Source organism: Chelmon rostratus, chromosome 7, assembly GCF_017976325.1.
Source record: "Chelmon rostratus isolate fCheRos1 chromosome 7, fCheRos1.pri, whole genome shotgun sequence".
In the NCBI taxonomy this organism is placed as follows: Eukaryota; Metazoa; Chordata; class Actinopteri; order Chaetodontiformes; family Chaetodontidae; genus Chelmon; species Chelmon rostratus.
The window spans coordinates 4,532,666-4,546,016 of record NC_055664.1 but is presented as its reverse complement, the minus strand read 5'-3'; the positions used below and the strand labels follow the sequence as shown (position 1 = coordinate 4,546,016).

Genomic DNA, 13,351 nt, shown 5'->3' with positions numbered 1-13,351 from the left:
ACACACATTTAGAACAGGGCACTAATGCTGCTTTCAGGAAGCGATTGAAAAGTCGAATGTACGAGAACTGAATACTCACTTAAGTCATAATGTATGGAAATAATTGTAACAGCAACCTTTGACTAGACATATTATGAGGTTATCAGCTTGCTCGCATGATTATTATCTTGCGGGGAGAAGTTAAGTTTTTAATCACACAATTCATCATGGTTTGGAAGTCATATGTGGCTGATTATAATTTACAGATTAGATGACAACTTTGAGCTAATAGTTAAAATGACCATTTATAGTAGAAGATAATTAAACATTGTTCCGCGAATTTTAATTTTGTCTCTTATCAAAACGCTTTATTGCACATCAAGCCTGTTTAATATCCCCCAGTCCTGGCTGTAGGATTTTATGAGGAGCTCGTGAATGCACCAAAGGGGCTCACGTGGACTGTAGCGAGCAACATTTAAGTTGAATATGAAATAAAACACTTTTGTCTACTCACCATCAACATTGGCAGTTTACAAAGATTATTAAAGAGATTTGGTAATTTTTAAAATGCGCAATTTAAAATACATTTTCACACAGTTGGTCATGTGAGCATCGTGTCACAAGACAAACAACATGGCTGCTTACTTGGTTGTACGGATTTACCCATAGCAGTTGTTAGCTGTCAAACGCGGATCTTCAGTGTGTAATATTACGAAGGAATAGTTCAGTATAGTTTGGGCTCTTTTAGTTGATAGCATATATCCACTGGCACCTTTTGCTTCACTGATAACACGCTTAACTAAAGGCTTATTTTCCTTGACAGCTGCGTCGCGTATAGTCAGAGTCAGCTGGACTGAAGCCATGGCCTCGGCTTTTGTCGTCGGGGATATATTCAGAAATAAGGTTACGGAGCTATTAGAAAAAACTGACTCACCTCTGCCACCGCGATTGAGAGAAGAACTGGAGGAGACTCTTAAAAAAGCAGAACCAACAACCCTATCGTTCAGTACAGCAAGAAAACTCAAGAAGTACCTCCAGGATGCAGGTGAAGTCCTGAACACACGCAACGTTAATGTGTGTGCTAATGATGCTGCTGTCTGCATGACTCAGGTGGAGAGTGTCATTTTCAGAGACGGCTTCGTTTTACTAAGACTTTAATAATGCGTTGAGTCAATAACTCTAATGCACAGCCTTCACTAACATTTTACATACGTTTTAATCGTATTGGTGGTTGGTCATACGATTGTGGAATACAAACAGTGATAGGAAAGCTTTGCTAATGTAGGTAGACATCATTAAGAGCTATTTACTGTTCCTGTCATTCAGCAAGAACAGCTGAATAACATAGATTGTATCTCTTAAGGACCAGAAAAAGCCAACACAACAGTATTTCATGTTACTTCATTAATCAACATCCCAGGGTATAGTCTCATGTAATGATAACAATATTAACAGACTCTGTCCTCCAGCCTTTGCAAACCTGTGCTGAAGATGAAGAGTGGTGCCAAAAGAGTTCTGACTTCATGTTCTACAATAAAATGATTCATGATGTTTGATATGAACATATCATGCAGCACCTTCTCATGGCTGTTTTCCCTCCAGGCCATCCTTTCTACCTACATGAGTTGTTAGAGGATAGCTCCCTGCACCTGCCTGAGGTTGTGAAGCCTCCCAGAGTAAGTGAAACCATGGACATGTATAGTTGGTCATCTTATATTTGTCTGACAAGAGACTGACAAGCTGCCTAATTACTTAAAATAGCATTAACTTCTGCTTAGATGCAATAAAAACTACCCAAGGACTTGGAGTTTGACAATAGGGCCCAATTTCTGCAATTTATCTCAATATTCCTCTATAAGTATTATGCTTTCAAGGGAGGAACAAAGAGCTCAATATAAAATCAATTCAGTACCAGAAAACTGTGCTGCAAACAAATTAAACTGTGACTTTTTCATTTTGCGTCAGAACCCGGAGCTAGTGGCACGTCTTGAGAAGATCAAAGCCAAACTAGCCAACGAGGAATACAACAGAATCACACGCAATGTCAACACTCAGGTACGTTCTTCTATTGGTTAACATTAAACCACATTTATTTTGTCTTTGGTGTATCAAGGTCAAGATGTGATTTCATACTATTAGATTGTATTATATAAATAAATCCGTATGTAAATCTAGAGATCTTGTAAAGGCTTACATTGTCTGTTTTTAACCACAGTGTGAGACTAGCTGCAGTCTTCAAACCCACAGCTTTTTTACAAAGGTGGAGAAAATGCTGGTTTTTGTAGTGGGACAGTTTTTTACTTACTGAGGACATTAAAGATTTGCACTTACTGACTGTGTAATAAACATCTTTCTTTATCTTCAGGAAATCAGCCGCAGTGGGACATTAGCAGATTTTGGACTCCAAGGTTGGTACACATGTACAATTTAATATCTTATTCCAGCAAACAGAGGCTGAATATAAATATATGCATTACATTGAAAATGAACTTCTGATCTTGGTTTGGCTTCTCTTTTTTCCAGTGCGATCAGTCAAAGCAGTGGCGGTGACCATATTCAACTTCCTGGTCACAGTGGTTGCTGCTTTTGCATGTTCGTACATGGGAAGTCAGTACCTGTTCACTGACACCGCAGCAGTAAGTGAACATTTGATTTTACATGTATGCTTCACACGTAGCTGCCACTCAGGTTCAAATCTGTGGTGAGACTGGAGGTTGTGTTTTGTCAAGTTTGTGTATTGGATTGTGTTACAGTGAAAGATGTCTTTTTTACATTGTGTTTGTTTGTGTCCCTGCTCACCTTCTTTCTGACGTTTGTTTTCCAGCGAGTCATATCAGCTGTGATCGCTGCTTCTGTAGTCGGGCTCGCTGAGCTGTATGTGCTGGTCCGGACCATGGAGGGAGAACTAGGGGAACCATAGAATCAAAACCACTGAACTGTAGCGGCCCTCAAAGCAGAACACGGGTGACCCCACCAAGCCTCCTGATTCAGAAGGGACATTTCACTCTGCCATGACACTTTGTGGACTTTTTGCTTTGTATTTGACTGGAAAATTGCTGTAATATTTATATAAGGTTACTGAGAATTTAGAAATCAGGGACAGTCGTAACACGAAATGGAAGCTTGAACATCACAAGAATGAAAATTGGTTCAAATGAACCCTGTTCTTTGATTTTGTCAAATATGACTGTTTTAAATGGCATTCCACCTCTCCCAGCATCAAAATATGGTTGATATGACTGATTTATTTGCAGCTGTTTTGTGTTTCCTATTTTTCCTAAAACTCCAACTTCTAGTTTTTCTCCCTCCTCCTCGTCTCCTTCTCACTGCACTATAAAAATAAATGTTAATATACCCAGATGTTATCATATTTTTGTCATCAATAACATGATCAGCACTCACTAAAGCTAAGTCATAAAGCTGATGATGCACCTACTCTTTTATCCAGGAGAAATGGAAATACTGTTGAGAGAACTCTGACTGATGTGATCTTGTTAAATATTACTTCACTACCAGTTACTGTTTTTAGTTTGTCAGATTAAAATGCCTAAAATGATTCATTAATAGATGTAGAGAATCATATATTTTTCTGCATGAAAACACTACGCCTCTCTGTCTGTGCCACTCAACAACAACACATGTATTTCTGCAAAAGACAAAAAAAAGTGAGAAAAATGTTTGAAACCAATTTCCTATAATAACTGGGCACTCTGTTTTTTTTTTAGCAAACGTTTCTCAAACAGGAGGCATAGAATATTCTTTAGGGACTACTTTTTGCTGCAGGTAATACACATTTGGTGCTCTAGCGAGTATTTGAGAACTGTGTATGTGCAATTGAATGAAAAAAAAAAAACGAAGATGGTGAACATGGTAATCGTACCTGCTTAGCATCAGTATGGTAGCATTGTTATTGTTAGCACTATGACATTTAATATTTAACTCAAAGCGCTTTGGATACACACAACACTTGTTAGTAGAATCTATTCATTGTTGTCAGAACAATATAGAATATCACCTCTCTGATCCTTTATGATAGGATTTGACACAAATGTATGTTTTGTATGATTTTCTGTCCACTGACAGTTTAACAAAGAAGTGTTGCTTGGCCATTCTCACCTGAGCAAACACATAATGTTGAAAGCCCTGGACAAAGCAAGTAAGTGGCCCTTGAGTTAATTTATTTTGTGAAGTTTTTTGTTTTCCTTTGCTCTGCACTTGTCCTTGCTTTGACTCCTCTGAATAATCCACCAGCTGTAGCTTCACTGACTAACATTGTTGATCTGACTTTATCATCTGTCTCCTCCTGACAGATGTGGTGATGACTGTCTTCTGATTTGTTCTCATTGAATCTGGTTTGAAGTGAGTTACAGAGCCACCGAACACATTCAAAAACAAAGGATTACAGTACCCCGGAGGTACGGCAGCCATGAAAAAAGACAGGCTGTAGTTCCTCAGAACAATAACAGTGTGTATCTTATTTCCAAACGTTTCCAGTGCCACACAGAGGATCAGTTTTCTCTGATCCCTTCTCGAGATATGAATTCATATTTTTTGTAAAGTATCCTATCCTCTTCTTATTAAGTCCTTTCATATCAGTGGAAAGATTAAAAGATGTAACTACATCTGGAATACAAAAAAAAAAAGTATCTTCCTAAGATCTGAGATTTGACACCCGGATTAAAGGTTTATTGAAAGATTATTCGGTATTAAAGATGATTATGATATGCAGAGATCTCTGTCCAGCGCTGGACGAACAGTGTGCACCACTGTCTGTCATATTTGCCTCTGTATTATAGCTCCCATGTAATATTTCAAAACTTAAATCCAGGCAGAATTACAGAGCCTGTAAGCTGATAGACCCTGAGCTCTGGCTTTAATTTAGTTCTTATTTTTCTTTTTTTCCTTCCCTCTGTCCATCTAACCCTGCTGATACTTACAGTACGGAGCGATATGAAAAAAAATATATTTTGACTCAGAAAATAATTATTTCTGTCATGGTATCTTACCACAAGGAATCATTTTAATCAGGATGTTTTGAAAGATAATACTCGTGGGGTCGCAGCATTAAACATGCCACAGTTCAGCTTAGAGCAGGAAAACAGGGGCTGGCATCTGTGAGAAGAGTCCATGTCGAGCACATCAGTGATTCCACTGTGAAGACTACTGAGTTCATGAGCTGCTCTACGAATCCTTCCATTAGTCCCTTATTCATGTAGAAACCATCAAAATGAGACTAGAACTGTGCACACATATCTCTTGACCCTTCCACATTACATACTTTACAGTTACTTTGGCTCAGTTTTCAATTTGCAAAACTCTGAACACAAAATGCTGTAGCGTGTCCAGGATCTCACTTAGCACACAGTTAGAATGAGGCGATACACCACACAGTACATTCATCAGGGCACTGCAGCACAGCAGACATGCAGTATGTTCATTACTGAGTTCGAATGTAACCAATTCTCATCCAAACACCACCTGCACTGGTCCTTTCATTAAGATTGTGCAAAAAGCAACAAGATGAAAATGTGCAACTTCAGCAGAAGCCAGTATTTGAATTAATATAGAATGACTTGAAAGTTTTCCTTGTATTTATTGGATGTGCATTGCTGTAAATATACAGTAGATCTTGAAGTCCAAAGTTAAACTACAGTGAATCTAAGATTCATACATGACTAAATATGATTGTCCTTCACTATCTTCACCTGAGATATTTACATCACTCACAAGTCTAATCATCTAAAACACATGGAGCAACAGTAATGCTGGAAATCATGAAACCAGCATTCACACTACAACAAACACTCAGTACATTTTAACATTTGACAGGAAAAGTAAAGATATGACGTTTAAATTTCCTTTTTTGGTTTGTCCACCTGTGCCATACTTTTGACGTGAGCATGCAGATCACAGGCCTGCATGTGAAATTCACTGATCTTTTTGCTCAATAATATGCACTGAATCTTATTTATATTGAAGGTTTTGCACATTGAATCTCTGCAGTGAAAACTGAACCAAAGCAAGAGTAAAATATTGCAAACTGGGATGGAATGAATCAAATCAACCCCTAACATACATTACTGGAACATACTAAAAAGACAAGATGAGGACAAAGCAGCAGCAAGCTGAAAACAACTCTGTAACATATAAAGGTTTGAGGAGATCAGCTCTGGTAACACAGGACAGATTTAGACGCAGGAGGTTTTCTAAAAGGAAGTATTGACACAAATAAAAGCCCCGGTATTAATATTCCTCACACTCCACATCCAGACCGATCAGAATTCCAGAAAGTTGGTGACAATAGCAGCGTTGTAGATCAGGTCTGAGATGTAGCCCATGGAGGTCTGTGGTCCCATTTGTGGGTGGTGATGATGGTGGTGGTGGTGGTGGTGTGGGTGGTGGTGTCCTTGGCCCTGAGTTACCTCCCAGTACACTGGCTGAGGGTGTGAAGGGACTACCTGGTCTACAGAGGTGTGACCTCCGCCTGTATTGCTGCCTCCGTACATGGGCTGATGAGTCCCAGATGGAGCCATAGTCTGGGGTTTGAAGTTCCTGAAGGCCTGGTAGGAGCGGGTGGGGGCTGGGTGATGAGGCTGCCTATTGATGGGCTGAGGGAAAGAACCCGGAAGAAAACCGGAGAGTGCTGGTGCCAGGTGCTGCCGCTGGCGGTGCTGCTCTTCCTCCCAGAAGCAGGACTCCGAGGGCTTTGAGGGGCCCAGTGTGGGCTGCTGGTGGAGAGACGAGGAAGACGGTGGCGATGATACAGGGTTGCTGTAGATTTGGATCCAGTCGGAATACATTTGCGGGACGTCCTCACAGGAGTGGCTCTGCTCTTGTCTGAATATGTCGGCCAGGGTGGTTGATGCAAGGAAAGCAGAGGCCACAGGCCCAGTGGAGGGATCAACAACCCCTCTACCTCCCAGGACAGGCTTGGTGGACTTGGGGAGTCTCCCGGTCTTGATGCTTCTGGCTCTTCTGTTTTGGAACCACACCTGTGGAAAACAGCAAGACTTGTAATGTCTGGGCCATATTAATAACACTTTAGGTGGACACTTTTTACTGTGAGGGACTACTGCTGCTCCACTACAATACTGAGTCGGGTTATTCTTTATAATGCAAAATTAAATGTTTAGGTTTTCCTGACCAGAAATAGCTGGAAATTTATATTTAAATAGGAAATTGTGCCAAATGGGAGCAGAAATAAAATCAGGAGTGCAGAGAGAACCAAAGCAAAGGGAGGACCATGTACAGGTTCATCAGAGAACATACAAGTGGTCCATCAGTGCATTGATACACTGATTCTTCCGAGCTAATGTGAGTTTGATGACCGGCATCTAATAAATGACAGCACCGTCTGTAATCAGCGTTTTATTATCGGATATTTTCTAGTTTTAAGGGCTTTGGGGCAGTTTTTTTTTAGGTGAAAGCAGACCCCAGACCAGCAGACTCACCTGTATCTTGCTCTCGGGCAGGTGTGTGTGCGCTGCCAGCCTCTCCCTCAGGGTGATGTCCGGGTAGGGGGTCACAGCGAAGGCCTGCTCCAGCTCGGACAGCTGCGCTCGGCTGAAGATGGTGCGCTTCCTTTTCCTCTGGCCCTCCATCAGAGCGGCGGCTCTGTCGGGCTCCGGGGAGGACACGGCGCTCTCAGCCCGGGCTTCTGCTGAAACAAGAGACATACAGTTTAACATGCATGGACATGAAATGAAATAAGATCAAGCAGCCGGAGAAACACAGACAGTGAAAAGGTGGGTTGTTTTTGTTTTGTCGAGGGAAAAAACACAAAAACACAATTTCAATTTAGATTTAATTGTAAAAAAAAAAAAAAAAAAAAAACCGCACCGAATTACAGGCCATTAGAGCTGCTGATCAAAACTGAAACTGAAAAACGATTTGTTTTTTATTTTACAAATAAAATAAAAATAAAATAAAATATTCGGATTCATTTTCAGGAAGTGCATTTTGCTTATAGCCTAATATTTCCGATGTTCTGTTACACGTTTTTATTGGCTTAAAACACATTTCTTTTTTACTTTTTAATCTATTTCGATAATAATTCCGTCGGTCTAATTTCTGCTGCGATTTTTGTGTTTTCTGTTTTCCCATTAAAATGTCATATTAATCGAAGTTACTTGGAAAAACCTATTTTTTTCATGCAGAATAGTATCCGAGTAGCTGGTCACCCAAATGCCAGGCAATCAATCATTACCGGACATTTGGTGTGGTTTCTTTAGTGACAATGATCACAGAAAACAAACCATGAAACGTATCAAGGACGTAAAGATGAAAGAAAATGACGCGTTTTGTTCGATGAATGATCGAAATGATCCTGAACTCACCTTTACAGTGAGCCTGGTCTCCAAATAACGCCTTCAGATCCATCATGTCTGTCTGCTGGTGGTGCTTCAGTAAAGAGAAGTCTGAGTCCATGAACAGAGCCATAACTCCACACACACACACATACACACACACACCCACAGCTGGCAGCTGAGGAGGAGTGACGCTTCTTATACCCACATCAGATGGGACACCCACCACCCAGAAAATCCAGGTGTTGTTCACGTCTGCCTCTAATCCCCACTTGTTTTTCTGCTGCTTTGCATTGTGTGATCTTCAGCTGCTCGGCCTGTATCTGAAGAGTTTGATCCGCCATCTATTTTCATGTCGTCCACAGATCGTGGTTGATGTGACTACACTGCTTGTCTGCATTGTCTCATTTCAAACATTTAAAAAATGAAAATGAAATCGACCAACGCTGAGGCAGTAAGAGTGTAGCTTGTAGGACACAGAAGGAGCTGACTACAGATTGCAGAAATAATGATCTAATATTTAAAAAAATAATTTAAAAAAAGTTCCCAAGTGGGTTAAATTTCATTTACTAGAGTCTTACTGAGCCATTTTCTTGGAAAACCAGAGCTAATTATGGTTAATTGATTGAAAATGGACTTCAGTGATCTTTGCATGATTGATCAACCTTGTTCCACTTCTCCATTGGCTGATGTGCACAACAAGAGGAGCGACTGTCTGTGACTCTGCTTCTCATTTGCTTGAATAAAAAGTTGAATACTGAGAGCAAATTGCACACCTTTACCAGACAGCTGTTTTCAACACACACTGAATGCAATCACAATGATGATATACGATGATATATACTAGGCTTTACTAACCATATACAGATCAGTGCTGTAGGCTCTGCCATGCAGCCTGAAGCTTGAGAGTGTGGTCCTGCTTTTTCAGCTTCAGTTTTAAGAGTTTTTTTTATGTTTTTGTTATTTCCTGGAGCCTCAGCAGCTGATCCAGTGGTTCGGACACACACCAGGGCAGCCTGTCAGTCAAATCTGTGCCAGGATGCTCCACAGCTGAAGTGATCAGGCATCTAAAAGTCTGAGTATTTTCAGCACCTCATGCAGAGTCAGTGAATTGCTCGTTCACATGTGTTTGATGCAGTGTTGTTGCAGTCCTCTTTTCAAGCTGTGCAAGTCTCTCAGCCAGTCGCCTGCAGTCTGTGCAGCTCACTGATGTTGCTATGTAGATCCCAGGTTTCCAGTTTGCCATAACTTGTGATTTGTTAACGCTGTGTTTACAGCTTGTTGTGCTCCCTTCAAATGGCAGAATAAAATGTAATTTAATCAGTAATCTATTCGAAACAATGGATCAGACGTGTCATTTAAAAGATGATGCTTGTGGTGATGAACACAATCATCATCTGACTCTGCACTTCTCTTCAGCTGTACGTTCCTTTCAGCATCTTTTCGTTGTTTTGGTTTACAGGCCCGACAACCTTCGCTCAGTGATGAGAGAAGGCAGCTGCTGTTCTCAGAGAAAAAGAGCTGGTGGAGACCAAACCAGGGCTCAAAATGGGAGTGAATATATTCAACAGGTAAATATAAAATGAGCCCAGATGAAGTCAACTCCTGTCTGCTGGATGTGCAGACAGCCAATTGTTGGCTAACTGTCACCATGGTGGTGGTATTAATGCTGTGCAGAATGATGCAGCTTATTAAATAAACACATTGAAGTCATGTCTTTTCTTTCAAGTGGTCAGTGATGATTTCAAGGTTTCTGTGTAATGGAGGATTGAGAGTGTTTGACTGATAAGGACATTTTATCTTTGTGTTTGGTTAAATCCAACATATTCCTTAATTGATCTTTTCAACTTTTAGACTGTTTTGTGTATTTTTGATCTTTCTATACTCCGGGGTATTTATTATGTACAATCCTAACCTGCTGCCCTCCTAACTGTAACTACAGCTGTCAACTCAGTTCAGTGGAGCAAACAGTGAAATATTGAGTAGAGATACAAAAGAACAGGACTCGCCTACAGTACTTGAGTTAATGTACTGAGTTACTTCCTACCACTGGTCAGGGTGCTGGATGGGCACTTGATGACTTTCTTGCAGGAGATCATAGAGATAAAAAATGGTGTCACTGAGCATAATAAAGCGTTGCTGTTGAAAGTAAAACAGAGTTTGCAGAATCATCAGATATCAACACGCACTTTGAGCACCCCCAAACCAACAACGGCATGGAGAGTCACTGTATGGTGACCAGAAACAAGAGGAAGGCCTTCACAAATCTGCAGTCACCCAGAAAAATGGAGAGAGGTGACCACAACACCACTGGGGTGCCAGTGAACGTGGTGATGGCCAGGGGGACCAAGAGAAAGTCCAGTATGGACAGAGAGTCCCCCAGGAAGAAGCAAAGAGGTCGCCACAACAAAGCTGATATCAGCGAACCCACCGAGGTGCGAGTGGATGGCGTGACAGCGACCAGCACCAAGAGAAAGGCCGGCACCACGACAGAGGGGCCCAGCAAGAAGCAGAGGGGTGGAACCACTGACACCAACAGCGACACTGATAAACCTACCAAGGTGTCAGTGGAGACGGAGAGTCAGACGGAGCAGCTGTCAGCAATAGAGACTCCCGGGCCGACGAGCAGGGAGAGCTGCCGTGACCTCTCCTCCTGCTCAACAGCAGCATGTCTGACTCAGTCAAAGCCAGCACAGGTGAACTGACAGTGTGTGCTGCTGTTTGTATCTGAGCACATACACCACTCCTGTCTGCCATTTAGCCAAGATATATTCCCACACATAAGCCCCGTAAAACTGCAACCTGTTGCATTTTACACTGATTAAACAAACAAGATGCAAGATGCTTCATGTTTACAATACAGACACGAGAGACGCATCGATCCTTACCTCTAACTCTTGGCAAGAAAGTAATCTTACTTCCCAATATGTGAGAACATTTCTTTTGTGATTTGAAGCAAACTATAATTAAAAAAACAACCAAAAGTTTTGGATTTGTACATCAAGACTTTTGTCAGCCACACAGCATGACAGTAGAGGAAGATTTGACTGACTCTCTGGTGAACAGCCACTGACTTCCTGCAGGCTGCGGAGGGTTCAGATAAGATGTTCTTCAGCGCTGCACTGAAGCATCAACCTGTGTGCCTGTCGCAGATTTAGAAGCTTTACAAGCTCAGAGAAGGAGGCTTCGGATCTGTTTATGCTTGTATCTGAAAATCTACTAATCTAATATCTACTCTCACAAGACACACACACACACACACACACACACACACACACACACACACACACAGTCCCTGTACTAACCAACCACTGCTGATTCTGCCCTGTAGGTGGCCATCAAACACATCCCTTAAGCAGTTTTGAAGAGAAGAAGAATGGTGATTTGATCTGATGTCTCAGCATCAACTGTTAAAATCACTCCTTTTTACTTTGATGTTAAACGCACACCACATCTATCTTTCCTTTAGGTCTTAAATGGGGAGACATGCAGTGCTGTGCAAAAGTTTGAGGCATGTGTGAAAAAATGCTTGTAAACAAGGAAATCTTTCTCCTCATCCGTTGCCTCTCTCTGCCCGTCTGTCTGTGTATTGTAGGAACCTCTAGTACGAGAGGGGAGATACGAGGCCGGCCCCGCCACACTCTGGCAGCTGCCTCACTGCTCTATGAAGTGCTGGAGGGACACAAACTGTTTACCACCTCCAACATCCTCTGCAGAGGAGTTAGATTCATCCGCGAGCTGAAGGAGCTGAAAATATCTCACGGTAAGACCACGCTGGTGTCAGTGTAGGAGCTGAGGTTTGAGGCTTTTACCCCCCATGTTCCCACAGATCACTGCAGCCTCCACCCTCACCTTTGCTTCGTTCTCTGTCCTCTCTCTTCTCAGACCGCCAGGACTTGTTGAAAAGGTGTTTGGCTGTAACCTCAGCGAGGCGTGCCACCCTGGAGCAGATGCTCCTCCTGCACCCCTGGTTCACGTGATGCTGCACAGCCCACCCCCGAACACCCCCCAGCACCCCCTGGGCTGGCCTGGAACTGGTTTGAGCCCAGCAGATTAAAAATAAAACCTAAATAAAAAAAACAAAAAACTTCAACATAAACATCTCATCAGTAAAGAGAAAGCAGAGAAAGAAAGAAAAGGAAAAAAGGGCCTCCAGGTGTAACCCAAGTTAGTTAGTCTCTGTTCCATCAGAGAGGCCAATATAAGACAAAAAGTGGATCAACATTCATATACTTACTAATCATCCAGTGTTAATAACTCCATAACCTGCACCACTGCATTCTCTTCAGCATCAGAGCTTTTCTAAATTTCTGCCCATAGAAGCATCAAGCTCCTTCTGCATCACACAGTGAGCTGCTTGAGCTAGTTGGAGACTATTTCACATTTTATGAATGATCTCTTATTGAGAAGTGTTTCCTGTTTGGTATTTTGTGTTTCTAGACAGAAATCTGGGTTCAGAGAAAATTATAACTTCCCCATTTAATGGCTTGTTATTGTAAACTGTACATTGTCTGGTCATCATGGACGTTAAAGGAGCAGCTTGTTTTACATTTTAAGAAATACTTATTTACTTTATAGCTTAGACTGTTGTAATGTGCCAGATGAACAAGGGATTGATCCTAAAAGGCAGATCTGGTGCAATTTTCTAAACATATTAAACATCTGTGACCAACAAAATGAAGACTTACAGGATGAGGTAGATGAGGGTCAAAGCCAAAGTAAAAAGTCCAAATATCCTGTATTTCCTGTTTAAAAACACTACCCAGCACACCAACAAGTCTGTGGTATACCAGCTACCTTTAATGATTACTCTAAATATTAATAAATATATACAGAAATACTGTTACCCAGGCACTGCAGTACAGCAGTCCTGCTCAGCCCTCAGACATGGTTAACTAACTGAAATGGTGGCTGTCCTGAAACTTCCACAGTTTGGTTTGGCTGAGTTGCTGCTGGTGCGGTACCAGTAACAGGCATCAGAGTGTCCTAATTTCCCTTTAGGATTAACAAAGTACTCTTTATCAATAAGTAATCATCAAATCATGATCTCTGCTAGATGAACGGAA

The 13,351-nt window shown here is 41.5% G+C and overlaps 2 protein-coding genes across 2 annotated transcripts; one reads left to right on the top strand and one right to left on the bottom strand.

Moving 5' to 3' along the window:
• The first annotated feature begins 614 nt into the window (after nt 1-614).
• Nucleotides 615-3,420, top strand: tmem199 (transmembrane protein 199). The gene is made up of 6 exons (XM_041941205.1): nt 615-1,024; nt 1,582-1,655; nt 1,945-2,034; nt 2,345-2,387; nt 2,503-2,615; nt 2,804-3,420. Exons 1-6 carry the CDS (start codon nt 841-843, stop codon nt 2,897-2,899), a joined length of 600 nt encoding a protein of 199 aa, XP_041797139.1. The 5' UTR covers nt 615-840; the 3' UTR covers nt 2,900-3,420.
• Nucleotides 3,421-6,254: 2,834 nt separating this feature from the next.
• sebox (SEBOX homeobox) lies at nt 6,255-8,418 on the bottom strand. Its single transcript, XM_041940700.1, has 3 exons — nt 8,316-8,418; nt 7,431-7,639; nt 6,255-6,971 (listed from the first exon to the last, which is right to left on the bottom strand). The coding sequence occupies exons 1-3, from the start codon at nt 8,416-8,418 to the stop codon at nt 6,255-6,257; spliced, it is 1,029 nt and encodes a 342-aa protein (XP_041796634.1).
• Between the last annotated feature and the right edge of the window lie 4,933 nt (nt 8,419-13,351).